At 47.7% G+C, this 24,887-nt stretch overlaps 1 protein-coding gene across 1 annotated transcript in view; it reads right to left on the minus strand.

Moving 5' to 3' along the window:
• The window catches only part of LOC115076086, a 58,858-nt gene that overhangs the window by 16,595 nt on the left and 17,376 nt on the right, over nt 1-24,887 (minus strand). Inside the window, exons 8-24 of the mRNA XM_029577202.1 lie at nt 24,261-24,376; nt 23,289-23,456; nt 22,328-22,530; nt 21,394-21,503; nt 20,369-20,484; nt 19,439-19,597; nt 17,598-17,797; nt 16,425-16,531; nt 15,885-16,003; nt 15,079-15,246; nt 13,739-13,947; nt 10,412-10,515; nt 9,971-10,089; nt 6,560-6,727; nt 5,045-5,253; nt 3,849-3,952; nt 558-676 (exon numbers count right to left, since the gene is read on the minus strand). Coding sequence (XP_029433062.1) covers nt 558-676; nt 3,849-3,952; nt 5,045-5,253; nt 6,560-6,727; nt 9,971-10,089; nt 10,412-10,515; nt 13,739-13,947; nt 15,079-15,246; nt 15,885-16,003; nt 16,425-16,531; nt 17,598-17,797; nt 19,439-19,597; nt 20,369-20,484; nt 21,394-21,503; nt 22,328-22,530; nt 23,289-23,456; nt 24,261-24,376 — 2,498 coding nt within the window. The remainder of the gene's footprint in view (nt 1-557; nt 677-3,848; nt 3,953-5,044; nt 5,254-6,559; nt 6,728-9,970; nt 10,090-10,411; nt 10,516-13,738; nt 13,948-15,078; nt 15,247-15,884; nt 16,004-16,424; nt 16,532-17,597; nt 17,798-19,438; nt 19,598-20,368; nt 20,485-21,393; nt 21,504-22,327; nt 22,531-23,288; nt 23,457-24,260; nt 24,377-24,887) is intronic.

The following is a 24,887-nucleotide window of genomic DNA, read 5'->3' on the forward strand; positions in this document are numbered from 1 at the left end:
TGACCAGGAACCTTCCTCACTGCTACATCCAGGTCATGGTATCTGCATGAGACAGCAGATGTGACCAGGAACCTTCCTCACTGCTACATCCAGCCCTGGTATCCCCATGAGACAGCAGATGTGACCAGGAACCTTCCCCACTGCTACATCCAGGCCCTGGTATCTGCATGAGACAGCAGATGTGACCAGGAACCTTCCCCACTGCTACATCCAGGTCATGGTATCTGCATGAGACAGCAGATGTGACCAGGAACCTTCCCCACTGCTACATCCAGGTCATGGTATCTGCATGAGACAGCAGATGTGACCAGGAGCCTTCCCCACTGCTACATCCAGCCCTGGTATCCCCATGAGACAGTAGATGTGACCAGGAATGTTCCTGATGGCTACATAAAGGCCCTGGTATCCTGGTGCTATACACAGCACTGTTATTCAGTCACAGGACAAAACAATCATTGCTTCTGTTTTGTTGGTCGCATTTTTATAGCTAAAGGGAATGAAAGCAAACATTTTGTATTTAAATCTCTTCCGGCACGTCAGAGAGTTCCATTACGTACAATACTGAAGTCTGGATTCATAGTCATCAGATCTTGATAGGCGAGGCACCCAGTGAAGGAAGCCACATTGCTCTGTAACCATCCCGTGCTTCCTCTTGTATTTTCAATGCAGGCAGAGCCTTAAGATAAAAGATAAATAAATATACGTTCAGTTTTACCCTGTGTGCATTCGTATATGATTGTAATAAGAGAACAAGGGGCGCTGCAAAGGGCTGGGAGTCATGAGATACCCAGCGTCTGAGGGGGGGGGGCCCCTTCCTTTGTTGCTGGGAGTCATGAGATACCCAGCGTCTGAGGGGGGGGGCCCTTCCTTTGTTGCTGGGAGTCATGAGATACCCAGCGTCTGAGGGGGGGGCCCTTCCTTTGTTGCTGGGAGTCATGAGATACCCAGCGTCTGAGGGGGGGGCCTTGCTTTGTTGCTGGGAGTCATGAGATACCCAGCGTCTGAGGGGGGGGCCCCTTCCTTTGTTGCTGGGAGTCATGAGATACCCAGCGTCTGAGGGGGGCCCTTCCTTTGTTGCTGGGAGTCATGAGATACCCAGCGTCTGAGGGGGCCTTGCTTTGTTGCTGGGAGTCATGAGATACCCAGCGTCTGAGGTGGGGGCCTTGCTTTGTTGCTGGGAGTCATAAGATACCCAGTGTCTGAGGGGGGGCCTTCCTTTGTTGCTGGGAGTCATGAGATACCCAGCGTCTGAGGGGGGCCCTTCCTTTGTTGCTGGGAGTCATAAGATACCCAGTGTCTGAGGGGGGGGCCCTTCCTTTGTTGCTGGGAGTCATGAGATACCCAGCGTCTGAGGGGGGCTCTTCCTTTGTTGCTGGGAGTCATGAGATACCCAGCGTCTGAGGGGGGGGCCTTCCTTTGTTGCTGGGAGTCATGAGATACCCAGCATCTGAGGGGGGCCCTTCCTTTGTTGCTGGGAGTCATGAGATACCCAGCGTCTGAGGGGGGCCCTTCCTTTGTTGCTGGGAGTCATGAGATACCCAGTGTCTGAGGGGGGCCCTTCCTTTGTTGCTGGGAGTCATGAGATACCCAGCGTCTGAGGGGGGCCCTTCCTTTGTTGCTGGGAGTCATGAGATACCCAGCGTCTGAGGGGGGGGCCTTCCTTTGTTGCTGGGAGTCATGAGATACCCAGCGTCTGAGGTGGGGGCCTTGCTTTGTTGCTGGGAGTCATGAGATACCCAGCGTCTGAGGTGGGGGCCTTCCTTTGTTGCTGGGAGTCATGAGATACCCAGCGTCTGAGGGGGGCCCTTCCTTTGTTGCTGGGAGTCATGAGATACCCAGCGTCTGAGGGGGGGGCCTTCCTTTGTTGCTGGGAGTCATGAGATACCCAGCGTCTGAGGTGGGGGCCTTCCTTTGTTGCTGGGAGTCATGAGATACCCAGCGTCTGAGGGGGGGGCCTTCCTTTGTTGCTGGGAGTCATGAGATACCCAGCGTCTGAGGTGGGGGCCTTCCTTTGTTGCTGGGAGTCATGAGATACCCAGCGTCTGAGGGGGGCCCTTCCTTTGTTGCCCAAGAGGAGCACAGAATATTTCACTGATGCCAAACAGGAGACGTTTGCCTAAGCCATGGAGGAGGGCAGAAAGAGCAGGGGATGAGGAGGAAGAGCTGGAGAAGAAAGGCAGTGAAATAATCACCAGAAAATTTTAAGACGAGAACAAAGGGACGAGCAGAGGTCCAGCAAAGTTCTGTGAGTGCCCTCCTGTACTGCGGATCGGCGTGGACTCTGCCTGCCTCTCCTTGGCCAGGGGGCGTTATATCCCGCAGCAGAGCTTCACTGTAGGGACTATTTGTGCGCGCGCGACGGATGGGGGTAAGGGGGGAGATTTTGAGCCACTGCTCTGACCTGGCTTAGATAATAAACTCTTTGCGTGTGGTAAGGGAAGAGGCGTGGTGGGTCAGCCCAAGACCCCGTCCCCTCTCTCCCACCTGTCCAAGTCCCCGTCCCCTCTCTCCCACCTGTCCAAGTCCCCGTCCCCTCTCTCCCACCTGTCCAAGTCCCCGTCCCCTCTCTCTCCCACCTGTCCACGTCCCCGTCCCCTCTCTCCTACCTGTCCAAGTCCCCGTCCCCTCTCTCTCCCACCTGTCCACGTCCCCGTCCCCTCTCTCCCACCTGTCCACGTCCCCGTCCCCTCTCTCCCACCTGTCCACGTCCCCGTCCCCTCTCTCCCACCTGTCCACGTCCCCGTCCCCTCTCTCCCACCTGTCCAAGACCCCGTCCCCTCTCTCCCACCTGTCCAAGTCCCCGTCCCCTCTCTCCCACCTGTCCACGTCCCCGTCCCCTCTCTCCCACCTGTCCACGTCCCCGTCCCCTCTCTCCCACCTGTCCAAGTCCCCGTCCCCTCTCTCCCACCTGTCCACGTCCCCGTCCCCCTCTCTCCCACCTGTCCACGTCCCCGTCCCCTCTCTCCCACCTGTCCAAGTCCCCGTCCCCTCTCTCCCACCTGTCCAAGACCCCGTCCCCTCTCTCCCACCTGTCCACGTCCCCGTCCCCTCTCTCCCACCTGTCCACGTCCCCGTCCCCTCTCTCCCACCTGTCCACGTCCCCGTCCCCTCTCTCCCACCTGTCTGCTGCTGCTTTCTCAGAAGGTAAGAGGTGTGGTGGGTCAGCCCCAGTCCCCGTCCCCTCTCTCCCACCTGTCCAAGTCCCCGTCCCCTCTCTCCCACCTGTCCACGTCCCCGTCCCCTCTCTCCCACCTGTCCACGTCCCCGTCCCCTCTCTCCCACCTGTCCACGTCCCCGTCCCCTCTCTCCCACCTGTCCACGTCCCCGTCCCCTCTCTCCCACCTGTCCACGTCCCCGTTCCCTCTCTCCCACCTGTCTGCGGCTGCTTTCTCAGAAGGTAAGAGGTGTGGTGGGTCAGCCCCAGTCCCCGTCCCCTCTCTCCCACCTGTCCAAGTCCCCGTCCCCTCTCTCCCACCTGTTGAAGTCCCCGTCCCCTCTCTCCCACCTGTCCACGTCCCCGTTCCCTCTCTCCCACCTGTCTGCGGCTGCTTTCTCAGAAGGTAAGAGGTGTGGTGGGTCAGCCCCAGTCCCCGTCCCCTCTCTCCCACCTGTCCAAGTCCCCGTCCCCTCTCTCCCACCTGTTGAAGTCCCCGTCCCCTCTCTCCCACCTGTTGAAGTCCCCGTCCCCTCTCTCCCACCTGTCCACGTCCCCGTCCCCTCTCTCCCACCTGTCCACGTCCCCGTCCCCTCTCTCCCACCTGTTGAAGTCCCCGTCCCCTCTCTCCCACCTGTTGAAGTCCCCGTCCCCTCTCTCCCACCTGTCCACGTCCCCGTCCCCTCTCTCCCACCTGTCTGCTGCTGCTTTCTCAGAAGGTAAGCCTTTGCCATGTTGCAAACATCTTGCTGGGTGGCGTTTGACATCTCACTGAAGCGCGAGTTGAAGCTTTCCATTCTGTTGCAAAGGAATCGGCAACACAATATCACTTTTAGCAGACCACATACGCACTGACATCTGATTTGTTATCTCTAATTGCAGAACCCCTTGTGCATTTTTACAAAACTTCCCAAATACTGAATATGGGTTAAATGCTTAACAACATCTGAAATGAGATTAGAAACGTGTACTGTTAATAGAGACCAAAGCTAAGTAACCATGCTTAGATTTTTAAAGTTAGATGTGAAAAAATCTCAGGCAATTTGGACTTGTGGGGCCTTGCATTGGTTGCCCTGATCAAATATTTACACACTGACAAATCTAACATTTGTACTGACAAATCTAACTAGCCAGCCCTGCCTGGGTGTCTAACCTGATATTCAGATGGCCTTACAGACATCTGATACTGCCTCACAATTTGGCCTGTTCTCTGCTTGCACTATCTAATTTGCACAATGTTGTGCTTAAATGCACATCTGAATGCTTTTGTTAATTTACCCATGACAAGTATCAGCTGTGAGGAAATAATAAAAACTAGTGGCACAAATCTTATAATCTGTACACGTGGGTCAAAAACATCAAGGTTGCCGACTGCAGTCCCAGTCTCCCTTTGATGGTCACGTGGTTAGTCTGAACTGGAGGGTTTCCTGGTACCTCAAGGTTCCCTCCATTCCCCCACAGTGCGCACACACACACACACACACACACACACACACACACTCTCACTCTCACTCTCACACACACACACACACACACACACAGACACACGCACTCTCACACACACGCACACACACACTCTCACTCGCACACACACGCACACACACACACACACTCTCACTCTCACTCGCACACACACACTCTCACTCGCGCACACACACTCTCACTCGCGCACACACACACACACACACACACACACACGCACACTATTGACTGTTTCACCCTCCAGCAAAACCAGTTCTAGACACACAAATCCTGGCGTGGGCCAGCAGACATTCAGACGTTGGTGCAAAACTAAGGGACATTTTTTTTCTGTATTCCCTACAGCATCACAATTTAAGCCTGCAATGAAAATTAGAAAAAGCAATGAAAGTGGCTTGGTGAGCTCCTTACATGATTTGGAAGACACCACATTGGATTTTATTTGGGATCAACTGAAGGGTGGAGGCATTGATGCTGGCGATGAAGTAGCTAAGTTGGTTTTGAAAGCAGTCCTGCCACTGAGAAATGTTGAAACTGGAAAAGCGAGCGCTCAGTTTGAAAAAGACGGTGCTGAAAACGAGATTCCTCACGTCCACGTTTGTCAGGGTCACAAAGTTTTGCTGCAGTTGAAACACAAAGAAAGTGAAGTTATTGAAACCCTTCTAGCTGTGGCATATTTTGTATCTGATAGAGGAGCAGCTTTTAGTGGTTGGATTTCTAAACTGTGAAAGCTGACCACTCGGGTTCTAATCCCTCCTCCACTTAACCTCAATGAACTTGCAGGCTCTCTGCGGTGGGCACCTTGTCAGCCGATTTATGTTGGACTGTGCCACAGTGCATTACTTTTAGATTATTATTAAGAAGTTTTTCTGCATTCATATTTTCCTGGAAAATATTTATCATATTCATTTTCTATAGTATGGACTGAAGGATTAATTAGAAGGGTACAAGATTCCTCTCAAAATGAGCTTACAGTCCGGGCTTGAGAGCAGGGAGTTAGGTGACTCAGGGTCATGCAGTGAGGGAAGAGCTCGGATTGCAGGCGTATGCGGGTAGTTTTATATCCATGTAACTTTAGAAAACCTGGCTGGTACCTCTGAAAATTCGCTAAAACTTCCATGTACTGTGCTGCGGGGAAACCAGCTTTTACTACCCTTAATCACAAAGCAGCTCCATCATTGCTCTCTGCTTCCACGGCAAGGGTTAAGGGAAATTGCATTCAAACTGCATCCGAGGGCCCTGACTTTTAGGGTCTGGGAAAATGATAAGCATGGGGGTAACTTGCACCGTGCGGCAGATACTGGCATAGGCTTAAGCTTGCTCGGCAGACTGAGTGGATCATTTGGTCCTTTTCTGCTGTCATTTCTATGTTTCTATGTCTGAAAATTTTAAATTCATCCATAGTTTATTTCCGTGATCCAACCCCCACCTCCTGAAGTGGCCAGTTTTAGAGTGACCAGTATAACTCAGCCATCCACACTGCTTAGTACAATTTGCAAACCTCTGAGGAAGCTGGGCAGCTCTTTAGTTAGCCAATAGCAGCTTTATCATTCAGAGAATTTCCAGTTTTACAACGTTTACTTTACCATAAGGCTATGCTGCCAGCCACAAACACACTCTGTTAATTGGGATTTTATTGCAGTTCAAATTATACTTCATTTCATATATAGATAGATAGATATAAAATTGTTCAGTCCTCTTTTTTCAACTTCTCTCTAACCAAATCTAAAAATATTTTAATTCCTTTAACACCTTTAAGTGCTTGTTGATCAGACTCTAAACGTGGCAAAGTATGTTCTTCCTCACTTGACCAAATGAAGGAAGGAAGGAAGGATAAATGGAAGAGTGAGTCGTTTTAAGGCTGCATTGGCTGATGGGAGGAGTGAGATGTTTTATGACTGCAATGTCAACATTTTTCTGCATTACCTGAAGTGCATTGCTCTGGAATGTTTCAAGGAAAACTTCGACATCATCAAATGTTTTGCTCTCTAGAGTGTTCATGATCATATCAACGTCCTGGAGATTATTTAGGATATCATTCTGGAAGCACAGACTGGCCAGCTGTGAAGAGGACAAGCTTGCCACATCCTCCATCTGCAGAGGCAATAAGATGTGTCATGACAGGAGGAACGCAAACTGCACAGAACAGTTGTCTCTTATTTCAACAGTACATAACCTGTTTTCTATAGAAATCTTGGAACATTCCCATTCCAACTAATAAGAAAATGGATGCTAGAAAACTGGACATTGTGGTTAAGGGATGGCATTACTGATAGAAGTTAACTATTCTGTGGATCATATGGAGAGAATAGATCCTTAAGTATCAAATGATGAAATCAAGAAAATGTGCAGAAAAATATAGAGAGTCCCAACTGTACTGGGCACCACTGGTCTGATTGAAAAGAACAATTGCCAGTACATATTCCATCTTGTAAACTTCAGAAGGAAGCCCTCTGGCACAATGAAATATTAAGGAGAGACTGAGATCATTCCCAACATATCCTGGTTTACGAGTCAGGATCATTCCTCTTAAGGGGTGCACAAAACAAACCCATTTGGAAACATTACTCTGAGAAAATCCACACAAGCCTGCTTGTACAATATGGGCTAAGATTCTTCAGCTTGGAAAAGGAGATATAGGAGAGGTGAAAGATGTCGAGAAAGTAACGAAGTAATTATTATTCAAGAACTAAGAAGCAGCCAATAAAACTGTCAGCAGGGTTAGAACAAACAAAAGGAAACAGTTTGTTGCACAACACATTGCGGCAGGGCATTGGAGAGGAAACACATTTAACCAGATTCAAGAAGAGAGTAGACATATTTATGGACGACAGATCAATCAATATCCATTGGGTTCAGGATCTCTCTGCACCAAGACTGCTGGAAACTTGAAAGCTATGGCAGAGAATCACCACTCCCCACCTGCACTGCTGCTTGCCATTGTCAGAGGCAGCATCCTGACTACGAGGACCCTTGGTCTGATCCAGCATGACAGAGGTCCCAGGAGCACAGGTAATCATGGAAGGATGGAGGGTTTACATATCATTCATGCTGCTCATCTCATGATACAAATTCTTGATGGTGTAAACATAGAATATGCGCTAAGGGTTGGTGCCCAGGCGACCTTAAGACATTCACTCCCTTCCCAACTTGCTCCCAGCACAGTGCTCCTTCCGACCAGCGGCAGAGGTTCCAACACAGAATTCCTTTCTTTGGTGGTATTCGCTCTGGGATTTTGGTGTTCTGGATATCTGCCTAGTTTGCCTAATGGAAGCACTAGCCCTGTATGTGTTGTTGTTCATTAGAGAAAGCTTTTAGAACTCTCTTAAATCTTTCCCACATGAAAATACAAATTTGTAATTGTGGTGAAGTCACGGCTTCACACATGCTAAAGCTGTATGGAGTGACTGAACCATTAGGAAAAAAAGGACGTCCTTGAAAGCTCATGCCTCATTACATTATTGAGTCTATAAGGTGCCACCCGCCTCCTGTCATTATGCATCTGACGCTGTGGACTCTGTCCTTGAAAGCTCATGCCTCAATACATTGGTGAGTCTAGAAGGTGCCACCTGCCTCCTATCATTATGCATCTGACGCTGTGGACTCTGTCCTTGAAAGCTCATGCCTCAATACATTGGTGAGTCTATAAGATGCCACCCGCCTCCTGTCATTATGCATCTGACGAAGTGGACTCTGTTCTCCAAAGCTCATGCCTCAATATATTAGTGAGTCTATAAGGTGCCACCCGCCTCCTGTCATTATGCATCTGACGCTGTGGACTCTGTCCTTGAAAGCTCATGTCTCAATACATTAGTGAGTCTATAAGGTGCCACCCGCCTCCTGTCATTATGCATCTGACGAAGTGGACTCTGTTCTCCAAAGCTCATGTCTCAATACATTAGTGAGTCTATAAGGTGCCACCCGCCTCCTGTCATTATGCATCTGACGAAGTGGACTCTGTCCTTGAAAGCTCATGCCTCAATACATTGGTGAGTCTATAAGGTGTCACCCGCCTCCTGTCATTATGCATCTGACGAAGTGGACTCTGTCCTTGAAAGCTCATGCCTCAATACATTGGTGAGTCTATAAGGTGCCACCCGCCTCCTGTCATTATGCATCTGACGAAGTGGACTCTGTCCTTGAAAGCTCATGCCTCAATACATTGGTGAGTCTATAAGGTGTCACCCGCCTCCTGTCATTATGCATCTGACGAAGTGGACTCTGTCCTTGAAAGCTCATGCCTCAATACATTGGTGAGTCTATAAGGTGCCACCTGCCTCCTGTCATTTTTTGCTACACCAGATTAATACAGCCATCCCTCTGAAGATTTTTCAGAATAACTAGGAACTCCTGTAGACAGAGGGAGCTCTGATGGCAGGCCCATAAAAAACGTATTCATATAGATATTCAGAGAACACCAATCTTTAGCTCCCCCTCCTAGAGAAGCCAAGGAATTCTTATGCTTTCTGGCTCGCTAATGGACGGCTGTGCAACTGAGGGATGGGCACACTAAGACCCACCCTTAATAATATAAACAAAGAAATCAAAAAGCCTAAAGGACCAGGAGGTAACCAGTCCCATCTTTCTGAGGAGAGGAGTTCATTCCTTGCCTCTTACCTTGCGTGTGGGAGGGGGCTCCTGGATTTGTCAATAGGTGCCCATCATGCCTGTTCCTGCTGCCTTCCAGCACAGCCCCTTACAGTAAAGGTGGAGGGCCGGGGGAGCACCAAACTGCCTTGTGGCAGCAAAATCCTAAATCCATCCCTTGGGGGGAGTGAGCCTAATAACGGGAAGAGAATGGGGGGTTCGGTATTTCCTTAGAAAGGGGGATCAGCCAGGATTCCCCTAGAAAAAGGAGTGGTCAGTCGTATTCCTGGCCAGGGAGGCCTCCAGCCGGCCAGCAGCCAGGCAATCGGTGCGGTTGACTGGGGAGACTCAGTTGAGTCTGCAAAGCAAGCAGTGTGAGTCGTAAGCTCTGCCTGCAGTCAGAGAGTGGAAGAGGGACGGAGACAGAGCACAGACATAAGATGGCTTTACCTGGACCCAGAAGCAGACATCTTTACAGCGTCTGCTTCTGGGCTCAATCTGCTAAAAAGTACGGTGGGGAAATTAATGCTAAGATCCTAGGAAATTGGGCTGGTAGACACCTTACTTGTGAAGCACCTTTCTGCTGTCTCAGGAAAGAAAGTGGAAAATTGAACGCTGATACATGAAATAAAACCAACTTTCATTGCAAGGAGCTGTCTCTGAGCCTCTGTTCCAGGGAAGTGGAACCTGTTACATAATCCATGATTAAACAAGCATAGGACAGTAATTCAAAGAAGAAGCTGCACTTACTCCATCATAAGAGCTTCTTATAGACAAGATGTCTGCATACTGTGCAAGCCCAGCAAAAGAGCCCAGGACATTGGCTTTCCATTCGTTGTTTCCCTCTCCGTTCCGTTCACAGGCCGTTCCTTAAAAATCAAACAATGTGAAACAGAGTGAGGTGAGTCAATGCACAGAAAAGAAGTATCGTTCTGTAAATGCATTAGCAGTAAGAGGAAGATCAAGGAAGTGCAGGTCATTCACTGAAAGCTCCAACAGAAAATGCAGAGAAGGTGAAGTGCAGTTTGAAAGAACTGATTCTTTTTATAATTTCACACACACACACACAGTTTCTGGATGTGGGCAGAATATACATTCATAAAATAAAAGCAAACAAAAATGTAATTGCACCAAGAAAACTAGATAAGCATTTTGCCCCTGGACAAGGTCTCTATCCGATGCAGAAGGTACCTGTAGCACTGACTTGCGTTTGGAGGTAAGAGAGAAGGACCTGGTAAATATTCATCTGGTCTGTGGGTGTCATGGAGGGAAAGATGGAGTTCATTGAAGCAACACTGAAAGGAGAAAGATTTGTCTTAGTGAACTATCCCCTACTTCTGTGTTACTAGGAGGAGAAAAACAACCCACTTTCTCCATGAACAGTTGGGTCTGACTGTGTTATAGGAGCCCAGCCCTTCCACGATCTGCACTTACATCGTAAATGATGGCAGAAAGACCCTGCAGTGTAATTCGGCCTAACCTAAGGACATCTCCCAGCTGTAGAAGCTTGGCCGCTTGTAGGATATTGCTTCTTATCCAAGTCTGCTTTCGTTTTTCATCCTCACAGGATAGATGAGCATACAGGTTTCCATAATTTAATTTGATTTTTATTCTGCTTTTTGACACTTTAGAACAGATTACATTCAGGTACCAGCAGTATTTCCCTATCCCTAAAGGGCTTACAATCTAAGGCCTGGATTTATCAAAATGTGATAAGTATTGCATGCAATAGCAAAAGGGGTGTGTTTTATTCTAATAGAGAGAGAGAGACTAGCCATAATGCCCTCTCCCTAGATAGATATTTATATCCCTATGGAATAACTCGAGGTGAGGTTTAGGTATTAGTGTAGGGGGTTAGGGGCCACTTTGACATTCAAAGTGAGACAAACGAACAGAACAGTGCTCTCTTGTGAACATTTGATGACCTTCTACCCAGACAGAGAGTCCATCAAGCTAGGTTGAGAGAACATTGCACAAATCTCATCTTTGAGTGAGTTTCCTCACTCCGAAGGTCATCACAAGAGACCACTGTTCTGTTTGTACATCTCACTTTGAATGTCAAAGTGGCCCCTAACCCCCTACACTCATACCCGAACCTCACCTCAAGTTACTAGGTGGGCCTCCCATTGGGATACAAATACCTATCTAGGGAGAGGACATTATTGCTAGTCTCTCTCTCTCTCTCCTACTAAAACAGGCCTTTGAGGAGACATCACAAAATGCACTAACCCCATAACACAGCTTAAGACTACTGGAAATGTTGTAGTTAAAGCCATGTGATAGGACTTCACTAAATTGTAAGCCTACCCCTCCTCTTTTTCAGATTTGCATTGCACCATATGATATGGTTATTATCATATCATATGATATGATAATTATCGCATTCGATAAGCCCTTAGCACATTTTGATAAATGAGGGGGTAAGTTTGTACCTAAGGCAACAGAGGATAAAATGACTTGCCCACGGTCACCAGGAGCAGCAGTGGATCTGAAACCCTGGTCTCCCTGGTTCACAGTTCACTGGTCTAATCACTAGGCTACTCCTCCATTTCACTTAATCTAAAACCTAGGCCTCCTCATGTCTTAACCCTAAGCTTTGGAATAATCTAAACAGCTGCCAAAAGTAGCAAAGCTTTCCTCAAAACATCTGATCTCCTAGGCCTCCATGACCTTGCTGGATGATATCTGGTGACCAATCACATCCCAGGCGTTGTAGCCTCCTGGTACCAATCCAGCTACTCTATGACCCGTGGCATTAGTAGGAGGCTGAGATTCCTTTATCTGTGCCTTGTCTTTTCCCTATCACCTTCCTGGACAGTGTCTGGGCCACCACCAACCTGCCATCATGGATCCAGAAACTGCTGGCTACCCTGCGAACTGCGATGCTTCTAGGACCTGTGTCCTTTATCCGTGCCTTGTTTTGTCCTTATCTCTTCACTTGCCTCTGCTTTTGAGGGAGTGCAGTACTGAAAATCTTTCTACCCTGTTCTTACCACCATCCTCTATATCTGCCCCTAGCACGTTGAATTCTGAGTGCTGGGTGGGCCATGCCAGTATCCATCGCCCTTTCAGTAAAGAAGTATCCTCTCATGTTTTCTCCTTGCAACTTCATATCATAACATCTTGTTCTTGAAATTCCTTTTCTATGAAACATTTCTCCGTCTTGTAATTTACTGAAACCTTTCAGATACCTTCAACAATTAAATTTATTTCAACAATTGATATTGCGCCGATCCACCATGCTCAGCAGATTACAAAACAGGCAGAGCATCAGCAAAAAACTACACCCTCTAAATACCCCCTGCATTATGCCGATAAGAAGGAACCCAGATAATCGAGAAAAAGGCGATAAACTAGAACGAAGCTTTGAGGAAGGCCAAACTAAAAAAAAAAAAAAAGAGTTTGAAGAGCCTTCCTGAAGCGGAGCGGATCACGCCATTTTTTCTGCAAGGAGCACATTTTGAGTATCTCGAGGGCTCTGTACCACTTCCATCCTTAGGAAGGGAGTCTCCGGGCTCAAGATCGCTCTATTTACTGTCTGCACCCGAGCATTCCCGTCAGCCTGCACCTCTTTCTTTTATTTTTGCACCCCCAAAAGCTTTTACCTATTGTGTATGTTTTTATGTTCCTCGTCCCAAATGTTGGCGAGTGCAGGCTACAAATAATTTTAAATAAATATCTGCCTCCTCCTCCTCCTGGTCCCCACTTTTGTCTAGAAGCCTCCAGTGCCCGGGAACCTCCCTCGTCCTCAAGGACATTGAGCAGAGCTGTGAAGGGCATGCTCAGCACATTCCTGGGGTGTACCCCCCCACCAGATCCTCATGTGTGTACGCACTTCAGGTACATGGACCCCAATAAAAGGGAACTCCCCTTGGACCAGATACAGATGCGGCTAAACACAGGTCTGCATTCAAACTTTCTAATGCCTGGGGATCCCAGCCGAATCAGACTGCACAGTCTCCAAAGCAGAATGAAAGTAAACTGTGACAGCACTGACGTTATCACGGCGGTGACGTCCCCAGCCGTCTCATCCTGTGTTGCACTACGACAGTGCAAGGGTTCAGCTGTTCTGTGAACCTCCAATGCTGTGCAAGTCCTACACGCTGCCTATGAAGTTGATGCTGTATAGAAAATGTCTCTGCCCGAGCATGGCAGCATAAGAAGGACACATGGCACCACAGACAGAGGTAAAGAGGGGAGAATCTGAGGGCTGGGTGCTCTCTGACTGCTCGTGACCATCCCTCCTACTGCAGCAGGAACAGCATCCACTGCCCGAGCTCTCCTTCCTAGGCAGGAAATAAGCTTCTCCCTCATGTGGCCCATAATTAGCACGAGAATGGCTTCCCATTCCCTCAGTACGTAAAGAGGCAAAGATGTCAGGAGTAGCACAGAGGGTTAGGTGCCTGCCTACTAGAGTATGGATGAGATTAACAGAAAAACGTTTAGGGCTGGTGCACGATTCCAGCTTCCCAGATGTGTAAAGACTGAAACACGGTTTGGAGAGAGAAAACAACTCACATGACCCTGTATTCATCGCAGCTGGCAGTGCTCAGGAAGAGTTTGACGTCGTCTGCAGTGATGCTGGGCAGGAACAGATTCAGCCGGGTTGTCAGTAGCAGGCTCCAGTCCTGGGTGCTGTACGTGGCGAACTGACTCTCGATTTGCCCAATAAATACCAGAAGCATCTTTCCTCGTATCTCATCGTTGCTAATGCTGGAGATGTTCATCTGCAATGCACAAAAGTTCAGAATCCTAAAACAAATGCTAATGATCGAGTGCCCATGAGAAGGGAGACGCTCTGATGAAGACCTAGTGGTTTATTGATTTACAATAAACCTCATGAGTGTGACTTCTCCCCATCGATCCTCTCACTCTATTCCCAACCACTTGCTCTTCTCTGCTTTCCCCATCCTAAATAAATCGCGTCTCACCTCTGGGCTCCACTTCTCTTTCTACTTGTATTTTCCTGTGTCCTTTCCTGGCGGCTCCACTTCTCTTGGTTTTCCATACATTGTGCAGTTATGACTGGAAGGAGCCTCTTGTTAGCAGAGCGCCACAAAAAAACTGAAGTAACCTGCACCCTGTGCACTCCCAAAATAAAAGGTATGGGAGCAATTTTCAAAAGCCCATTTACATGCGTAAAACCAATTTTAAGCACTTAAATCCTTTTGAAAATTAGCCCGGATGTTTTGAAGCAAAAGTTCTGGGTTTTCTTCAGAATTTGTGGGACCGAGCAGTTCCTCTCCTGATGACGCACTAAAAGGCCCATGAGAGAGCCCCACACTTTTGCACTAATTGTGAATTTTATTTTTTGGTGACCTCTCTTTTAGATTATGTTTCATTTACTTTGCTAATAAATTCACAGTTTAGGATGGAGCTTCCCAAACTTTTACCCAGTCTAAGCACCACTTTAACACTTGACAGTTCACATGACCCCAGATGCTGACCGCTGCGAGACACTTCCTACAGCGGCGGCCGGCACAGGGCCTGCAGGCGTGGGCGACTGCTGGTGCTGCCGCTGGCCCAGAAGGTTTCGGTTCTTATTCATAAACGTTTTCCATCCTAGGCAGATTACAGAGAAAGCAGACCCTTGATTTTTTGCAGATGATGTCCTGGATATGCTTACATAGTCAGGCCACTGACTTGAGATAGAAAGGGGTTCCTGGGATACAGCGAATGCACAACACCAGGTTTATCACTGTCCCAGTGCATTCTGTTTCAGGAAAATGTTGCTTGAGGCACAGCACGGTAGGAAACCGTCCTCAGTAGGGGGCCTCCTTCATCTGCTGCTGATTGATGCTGCTCTGCAATTTGCAAATGCACACACACACCTGGATGGAAAAAGTGCCTTGTGATACCTGTTGGGCGCTCAGGTAGAACCGGTCCAGGTACTGGTAGGTTTGGGCGGCACTTGCGTTCTGCAGTCTCCCCACGATCTGGCAGCTGGTGTCTTCGTTAGTCAGCGCGTCGCTTTGCAGGGTTATGTCGGCGAGCTGTGCGTAGCTAACCGAATCCAGCACTTTCAGCTAGCAAAAGGGAAGATCATATAGTTTGGTGACCATCTATTTCTTCAACTACAGTGCAGCAAGATTTTGTTTGGTTTTTTCTTTTTACTTTGTTGACTGTGAAATGCCAGAGGCGCAGGGGAAGAAAGTGGCCGCTGAAGGACTGGTGGATGGGACTCCTGGAAGCCCGTCTCACCCTTCCTGCTGAGCGCAGGAAGTTAATCTTCCCAGTTCGGCCAATATCTAAACAGCTTTGGTGTCCCAGGTGGAGCCAGGTGGCAGGGTGGTGACCCCTCCATGCTGTACAGATTTTCAGTCTCAGCCAAAAGGCCAGACAGGTGCTGTTCTGAGCTCCTGACTCACAGCACACAGCAGGCAGGACTCGGACCGCAGCTGAGGTTGCCTCTTCCTGCTCATGGCATTTCATTCATTTCTTCAGGCACTTCCCTATCCCTAAGTGTGAACCCAAGGCAGTGGGGGGGGGGTGACGTGACCTGCCCAAGGTCACAGGGAGCGGCAGTGGGATTTGAACCCTGGCTTCCCTGGTTCACAGCCCGCTGTGCAGCCATTTCTGGTACTTGAGAACTCTAAGCAGATGTTTTTCTAAAATGAATGCTCACAGAAACCGAGGCCCCTCTGGGACACTGCACAATACTCACGAAGTCAAAATAGTGGTTCCAGCGCAGAAGATCCTGGATGTCAGCAAAGGAGATAAAGAGCCCAAAGTTTGCATCCACCCAGTCCTGACTCTTCTCAGTTTTGTTTCCACAAATGATGCCTGCAAAGAAATGCAACGTCCAAGACGTTATTACACTGAATGCCGAGCGCCTGCGGGATCTGGCTGAGGAGTGGAGAGCCAGTGAAACACCCGGCACTGGATCCAAAAGAGAGAGCCTGCGGGATCTGGCTGAGGAGTGGAGAGCCAGTGAAACACCCGGCACTGGATCCAAAAGAGAGAGCCTGCGGGATCTGGCAGCAGGAGTGGAGAGCCAGTGAAACACCCGGCACTGGATCCAAAAGAGAGAGCCTGCGGGATCTGGCAGCAGGAGTGGAGAGCCAGTGAAACACCCGGCACTGGATCCAAAAGAGAGAGCCTGCGGGATCTGGCTGAGGAGTGGAGAGCCAGTGAAACACCCGGCACTGGATCCAAAAGAGAGAGCCTGCCTCCACGTGTGGGAGGGGGGCTTTATGCATTATACCTGAAGCACTGGTGCTTGAGTTGAAAAAGTTTTCTATTAGTGTTTTGTAGATAGTTTCTTGCATTGCTTCACGGAAGTTGTCAAATTGATCATTAAATGCTATCACTCTGTTGGGTAGAAAGCAGAGAGCACAGAGTTAGGTCCTGGGTGTAAAAGATTTGTATCCACGCACTCACACAGTTAAGGAGGTGCCCTTTGATGGTGCTAAGGACCTGCCTGCTCCAGGGGAGCAGTGAAATTCTGAAGGGCCTTCAAGGTCATGGCTTACTCATGCCCTTATATATAAGAGGCACATTTGTTATTCTTTCTATGAGGTAGTCACAAGATCTCACACCATCCTTCTGAGAAACCATGAAATAAAATGGGGGCTCACAGGGAGATATGGTAAGAGACAAAAATGGCCTATAACACACAGAGGTCTCTAGACGCATAGCGTAGGCCCACCCTTCCATGCTAAAAGACTGATCAGAGCCACTGACTTACATAAAAGGGCAATAGAAACAGCAGTCACAACACTTTCTGACATGGTTTCTATATCAAAGTAAATCTAAACACAGAAATAAAAAATACCTCCTTGAAGGCCCTTCCACATATCCCTGGGCCATCGATGTAGCGTAGAGAAAATGTCTTAGCAAATCAGGCCCCAAGTCTTTGATATTTCTGCAAATTCCAGCAGCCTCATCTCCTGAGGTTCTGGCCTCCATCTCTCCAGCTAACCTCAGTTTTCCAGGAACTGTGATAAAGGATAAGGCTATCTCCCAATCCCAAGTATGACATTAGAAATGCTGAATGTTTTGTACTGTACCCCCTGCACATTTCTATTTACCAGAGGAGTTTTCCCCATTTTAAACCTTTTGAAATCATTTGACTCCCACTCAGCTTCATTGTTTCTTCTCATTGAAATCTTGCAAGACCTGGACTATCATGACTATATCCACCCAGCCACTCTGACAAACTGGCCCTAAAGGTGCTTTGTATGAGGCTCAGCTCTATGCTAGCAGGAAAGGTCAGGCTTCTGCTCCCACCGCAGGCTGGGGAAGAAGACGCCACTTAAACGTCAGACACGGGTCACGTCTAGATTCTGCTTTATTTTGCATGGTGGCAATCACATTTTATTGAGGACAGGTTTAGTTCTGGAGAAAATACCTGTGACTGACAAGCAGTAAAACTTACATCTGCTGGTGAGCATCACAGCTTCTGTGCACAGGAATGAGGCTCAGCATCGTCCCATCTACGGCAGGCAGTAAAGCTTGCAAAAGCTGCTGAAACCATAAGGCCCAGTCCTGGGGCTTGAAAGATGCGAAATCTTGTGAAATGATTTGAAAAGTTGAATTTAAGATGAATACTTGATACGGGGTGCTCTGAAGTTGTTCCTGAAAAAGAAAGCAGCTCCTCTCATCAGCCAGGTTAGTGCTAAGACCGGATTGTGCACTTAATGGTTGCAGCCACGAGTACAACTACTGCTGCAACTTAACATTTCTATAGCGCTACATGACATACGCAGCGCTGCACAAACAGAGAAAAAAACACAGTCCCTGCGCCATAGAGCTTACAATCTAATAAGGCAAACGTACAGGACAAGAGACTTGGGGCATTTCATAAAGCAAGTTAATGGTTAAAAAAGAAAAGAAAGTCCGTCAATGAGGCTAAAAGAGACAATCAGGCCTAAGATTTGAAAGCAGCCTCAGAAAGGTGGGACTTGAGATGGGATTTAAACACGGCGAGAGAGGGAGCAGGACGCAGCGGTTCACCTGCTCCTCTCATGTTCAGGACTCCATGACCCCGACGACTCATCTGTGTGACTGAAGATCTCTGGCTAGCCCAGGGCAGGAGGGAGCTCTCCTCTGAAACCCACCCTCAGAGCTGCTCTTGCACCAGGAGTCACCACCATAATGGCAGCTGCCCTCCCCTCCCCCTCTAGATCTGGAGTGAGGTCCCTAAGTCCTGCAGACCATGTCAGAAACGAGTCTCAGATCTCAGTCTCCTAATCTGCAGTCTGAGCACCAGTATTGCCCCACATCAGTCTTCAAAGGGCATTGAACTTTCAGAGGATTTCTCCCTCATTAGCAATCAACGCTCAGAGAAGGTGCCAGCAGTCATTTTATGCTTGCTCTGTCACTTGCCTTCTGCTAGCTACACTCATAGAGGTCGATATTCAACTGTTATTCAGCTGCACAAGTTAACAAATAAAATTATCTGGCTAAATTGTCTGAGATATTCAGCAGCACAACTGCACCACTGAATATACCCAAAAAGCTTAAAGTTATCCAGATAAGTTTATCCAGCTAACTTTAGATCTGCTCTGCTCGATAGCAGATCTAACTTAGCCAGATAACTAGGTCCTCCCCAAAACACCTCCGTCCCACCCAGCACTTAGCCGGATAACTATTTAACTGGATAAATAATTATCTGACTAACCTTTGACAGCTGAGTGCAGACAAATATTAAAACAGCGCCACTTATAGAGCGCTAGATGTATATATAGAGAGAGGGTGTTATATCGGTGCCTTGCATAGCGCACTGCCTCTCTCTCCAAGGTATAACTTATATCATTTTCTATCATATTAATAAAAGAAGGTGGTTTTAAGCATTTATTTTCAGAGAACCACAACAGGAGAGCTCATTGTCAGTTGACCAATGTTCAAACATTTTAGGGACTTTTTTTGAATGTATGAGAGGAATGAAAAACATCTTAAAAGGCCAAATGGAAAGCAAGTGACCATAATTCTTTTGCAATGTGGAAAAGGAAAAAGGTCACTTTTGAACCGATTATTAGCCCTGGTCATCCTGACGCAGGATTGCTGATGACCCTACTGTAAATTGCCCAGCAGAGATGAAGAGAAGGTCCAGTGACACCGGACTTCAGGGTACACCCAGCATACCCAGGTTTTAAACTTTTATTTCTAATAAAAATGATGTCTTGTGACCCAAATTCCATTGGCAGGTCAGCGTTCTTCTGAGGAGCCTCCCCTGGGCATTAGTGCTCATAAACCGAAAGTGCAGCAAATCATTACCTGAGCAATATTATTCAGTGCAGCAAAGTACAAAGCCAGGTCCGCTGTGGAGGTCAGATATGCAAATATCTCCATGAGCAGGGTCTCATTATTTAGGGCTTCAGATGTGAAGGTAAACTCAGCGAGCTGCTCTCCGGTGTACATGGGCAGTGCCGACTCCTACAACAGGGAGACCAGTTCTCATTAACAAGGATTTCCCCACAAGCCCCTTCATATTCTACTCTTGTACCGGCCGTGAGGGATTCAGTCTTGCTTCTTAAAACATCTGGGGCTTAATTTCTGGAGTAGACAGAAAAGAAAAAAACCCACCCAACTGCCAGTATTGGCAATATATTTTGCATTTGTGCCAAATTTAATCAGCGCAAAACATTCCCACTTCTCTCATCCCTATGCAGTAAAAGCCTGTAGCATCCCTTCTAACAAATAGCCAAAGTCGTTAACCTTGCACAATTTTGACAGATTACAAGGATGAGTCCAGGTACTTTGCTTCTTTTATGTCAGATTACAGAATATCAAGACCCTCCCTTCACCCCTCCAGCTCTGCCGGTGCACCTCAGTTGTGCCCTACAGCACCTCCTGTTCCAGTAGTGAGACCCTCCCTCCCTCTCCTCCGCCACAGCTCTGCCGGTGCACCTCAGTTGTGCCCTACAGCACCTCCTGTTCCAGTAGTGAGACCCTCCCTCCCTCTCCTCTGCCACAGCTCTGCCGGTGCACCTCAGTTGTGCCCTACAGCACCTCCTTCTGTTCCAGTAGTGAGACCCTCCCTCCCTCTCTGCCACAGCGCTTCACTCCTGTGGGGCTGCACCCCCTGCTGTCTCCTGAGACTGTACCAGTCTTGTGTTTTGATGAAGGAAATGTATGTTTTATCTATTCAAACTCATAGCCCACAGAGTCGTGAAAATAAACTGTAAAGTGTAGCGTCCAGCCTACCGCGTCAAAGTTAGGGTTCAGCGCTTCAAATTCTTCCAGTGTCGCATTTTGACTGAAGGCACCAAAGTTGTTCATTATCCAAGCTGAGCTATTTGCACTGGAAGAGCAGGTGACACCTGGCAAGGAAGCGGGAGGCCATTGTTAGTCAGGAAGGAGAGGTGTGCTACTCGGCTGAGACAGCACGGAGGAGGACCTCCTCCAATCCGTGCGCTGTGAGTCAGAATCAGTGCTGAGTTCACAAAATTAAAAAATGAATTTGCAGGTTGGAGGACCGTGGTGAGCAGATCCCAAGCTTTGGTTCATGCCTTCTAAAACGGCTGAGTTGGCAGGAACTACCCACGCCTTGCCTTGTGCATTAGGGAAGTCCTGTAGCCACCCAGGAATCATGATCTGGTAAGCTGGGCTAGGACTGCAGCAAACAGTCAATACAAAACAAAAAAAACAAGGCTCTGGCACATTGTGTGCTCTCTGTTTAAAGCCATTCTTTGCTCTTGACTTGGAGTGTCACCCTGAATATGTTCTTTCTGTAGCTGATGGCTCCAGGGAGCTGAAACCATGAGGCAAGGAATAGCTTACTGTCTGATGCCATCATCTACTGGGAGAACAGCCCTGTGCCTCTTGCTCCAGCTCCTCTCTGCAGGACCTCAGTGTGCAAAAGAGATTTTAATGAGTAAAGGGTATGAGGGTGTCCTAGGCACGGTGTGGAACCAAGCCTGCTGTGAAAATATGGTCATTTGATGAGGCAGAAGTATCTATAAATATATAGGACCTGATTTTCAAAATCTTTTACACACTTAAAGCTGGGTTTTACGTGTGTAAATTCATTTTATCTGCGCTAAGTGGCTTTTGAAAATTGCTACATTATATGTCATTGAATTGTCTATAGGTTTTACCCGCGTTAAGGGCACTTAATGTAAATGGCTTTTGAAAACTGGTAGGATGGTACATTACATTTCCTTGTGTTTCTCTGACAATTCACCTGATAAAGCGGAATAGATTTCCTTATAATTTAAGCCTGTGGTTACCTTGAGTGCTCATGCTCAGTTGCTGGGAAAGATAAGTGGTTATCCTGTCATGTGCTGCCTTCTGCTGTGTCTCATCCAGGTACTGGTAAACATGGCTTAGTCCCTGTACCCTGAAATCAGAAGAGGGGCAGAAGTGAGAGACAGCAATATTCAGCCACTGGGAGGCCCTCTGGTGCTATTCTGAGCTTCTCACTCTTACAGAAACGTCCTCCGTCAGCTGTCAGAAAGTCAGACTGTCTGCAGTGCAAGCTAGGACATCCCAGACACAGCAGGAGATCATTTATAGCAATGCCTGGGGGGGGGGGGGGAAATCAGAGACATTGCAGCTGGGAAACGGTTTGGACCACTTCAGAAACCGAGCAGTGACACGAAGCATTTTATTTCAAGCCGGTCATTTGTGCCTATCGTGGCACTTCGGACAAACTGTGCGGCACCGGGCAGGCAGGTTTCCTTCGAACGTATACAGCTAAATGTTGCCTGCAGGCCTAGGAGATGAGGTGCTGGCTGCAGATAATTCATTCTCAGCCCCTCTGTAAGCTGCAATAGTGTCCGTCTGCTACTGCTAGAGAGCCTGCGCGCTGTGGGGCAAATTTTAAAAGCCCTAGGTGCGTACATCCAGCTGGATTTGCCTGCGCTGAGCCTATTTTGCATAGGCCCGGTGACACGCGCATGTCCCGGGGGCTTGGAAAAAAGGGGCGGGGTGTGGGCGGTCCGAGGTGTTGCGGGGGCGTGGCCAGAGGCCTCCCTAGGGCTGAGGGACAGGAGGCAGGTGCAACTTGCTAAATAAAGATGGGGGGGGTGGGTAAGTAGGGCTGGGGGGGTGGGTTAGGTAGGGGAAGGTAATATGCGTGCGCATGTTATAAAATCCGGCCCTGTGCCGGGACAGCTCGGGAGCTGCTGGCATTAGCGCGCAGAGGCCCGGTGAGCGGCTTACAGAGCCTGCTGTGCTGTGCAGTCTATGCTGAAGGGGATCGTGGCCAGCTGTGCTGGGGTCAGGCTGCTGAGCAGCAGCTGCAGGTCTGTGCCAAACAGCTGCACCATATCATCGGTCCGGAGACTTCTGAAATCCAGCTTGGCCCAAACAGTTTCAGATATCAAGCCCTCGATCCTGGAGTCTGGCAAGACCTCGATGGATTGCTGGAAGCAAAGGAAACAGGTGATGAAGGATGTTGCTTTCAACACGGAGGAAGAGAAAGACAGGAGGATGATTACAGGCGGCTGCTGGTGGACGAGTTTGCTGTTTCCAATGTGATTGGTTCATTTATGGCTGAATGGTTAGGATGGAATTACCATTTTTAATCTCTGGCTGATGTAGGCAGGTTTTACGAGGTTATTGTTTTATTATTTATAGGGATTGATTTATTATTTTGTTATAGGGAGATTTGTTTATTTTTATTAGGTAGTCAATTATAATCTATGTATTGTATTTTATATTTTAGTAATTATATTGTGGCTGTTTATTTTGCATTGATATAAACTATTATTTTAATGGTACAACTCATCTGAAGCACTTAAGTGCACTGGCGAGAAATACATTTAACAAACATATTAAATTAATAAAAAATAAATAAATAAGATTTTACTCTAAAAACGAGGGGCCAAATGTCCAGTCCTAATCCTATTGCACTGGTGTCACTAAGGTCACAGCCAAGTCCTTACCCTTCCCAACCATTTTTCATTTTGTCAATTTTTTTTTTTTACTTATGACAGTTTGCCAAAAAGCATCAGGCAAGTGAAATATCAGGAATAATAAGGATGGGGAAGCATCTTTCAAAACACCATCTATTCCAGGCTTGCCATCCCATGCCTAATTTTAAATCTTACTCATTAATTGCCCAATGATTTAATTAAAGTCTTCATCAAAAACGCCCGGCTAGGTGAGAGGCAGGCGGTACCTGGGCTGCTGCCGAATTCATTGCGATGAGAAACTCTCTGACTTCCAGGAGCGAACGCTTGTCCAGCTCCGCCAGGATCAGCACCGCATTCCGCTCATTCCTGATTGCGCTGCTGTTCACCATCATGCTGCCCAGTTGGGTCCCAGTAAATAAAGCGAGAACGTCAAACTAGTCAGCAGCACGGAGAGAGAAAGGAGGAGATGTGAGCAGAAAGGGATGTGCACTTCCGAGCTAGGAAAAACTGATCTCTCGTAAAGAAGACACTTCAAGAAAAAGACAAAAGGGAGCAAGCTGTACTCTTCATGAAAGCCACAAATCATTCAGTCTGTTCTTGGCAGCTGTGGCTGATGTGTGCATACTGTGAGCAATTCTTTCAGGACAAGCAGGCCCCTGAGGACAGCACAGGGGAAATGTCTGGTGTACAGACAATACAAACACTATTGAAAGAGGATCTGGCAGGATGCAGAGCACCTCTTCCAAACAGGCCACAGGCATGGGCTTTGTGTCATGTAATGCTGAGAAGGTGCCATTCATGGTAGCATTGAGCCTGGGCACAGTCTGTCTAATGGCACTTGTCAAGGTGCACCAGATCATATACCTTTTGGTGTGATGATAGTAAGGATGCAGGCTGTCCTTTCTGCATGAGAAAAAGTGGCACCCATGGGTGCAGACTGTAGAGCTGCAAGGCTGAATTCCCCTTCTACCTTCCATTATGCATGACTCCCTGTGTGACCTTTCGTGAGTCAATTAACTTCCCAGTAAGCTGGGAATGTGAATTATCTAGTACAGTGCTGTGCACACTAATGGCACTATAAAATAAACATGGATCTGAGGGTCTTCACTTTGGCATTAGTGCATTGTGGTGCTTTTACTTTAGCTTGCTCCTATCAACCATGGTGGAAGTTATTCACAGAGCAGGAACCATACTCCCCCTACGAGGCGGCAGAGCTCTGAACAATGCCAGCAACCTACCGCTTGGAAGTTTGGGTAGTACATGGGGAACTCATAGTATGAGACGTAAATTGAGAAATTGAAGAAAATGTTCTGGATGTAGCTTTGACTGTCAGTGTACAGCTCAGAGCAGACACCTGCAGAGAGAGAGAGGGAAAGAAGGGAAGTGAGGTCACTGCAATCCCAGCATGCATCACGAGAAGGTGCGTCAGGTCTATCAAAAAACGAAGACAAATACAAAGAGTGCAAACTTTCAACACAAACAAGAAATATTTCACATCTCCAATTATAAATCCAAAATGAATCTTTTTTTTTAACAAAGTGTCATCCCAGCAATTTCAATCGAATCACATGAATACAAACAGAGTCAAAGAATGAATATGCTCAGAAAACCATCACACAAACACAGAAGGGTCCACAGACACTGAACACAATCAACACAAAATAAACATACACCCACCCCTATTATAAAATTCTAAAGTCCATCCACCCTCAGATGATTGCTTCAGAAGCCACTATGATAAACCTAATAGGGAATTCCCATAAAAATGTGGCTGCCCGATGATTCAAAAGATCCGGATTTGAGAAAATGTAAGCAAATCTTCTGATCCATTGGGGTGAAAAAGTTCACAAATATCAGTGTAAAAT

Source organism: Rhinatrema bivittatum, chromosome 14 (assembly GCF_901001135.1).
Source record: "Rhinatrema bivittatum chromosome 14, aRhiBiv1.1, whole genome shotgun sequence".
NCBI classification, from domain to species: Eukaryota; Metazoa; Chordata; class Amphibia; order Gymnophiona; family Rhinatrematidae; genus Rhinatrema; species Rhinatrema bivittatum.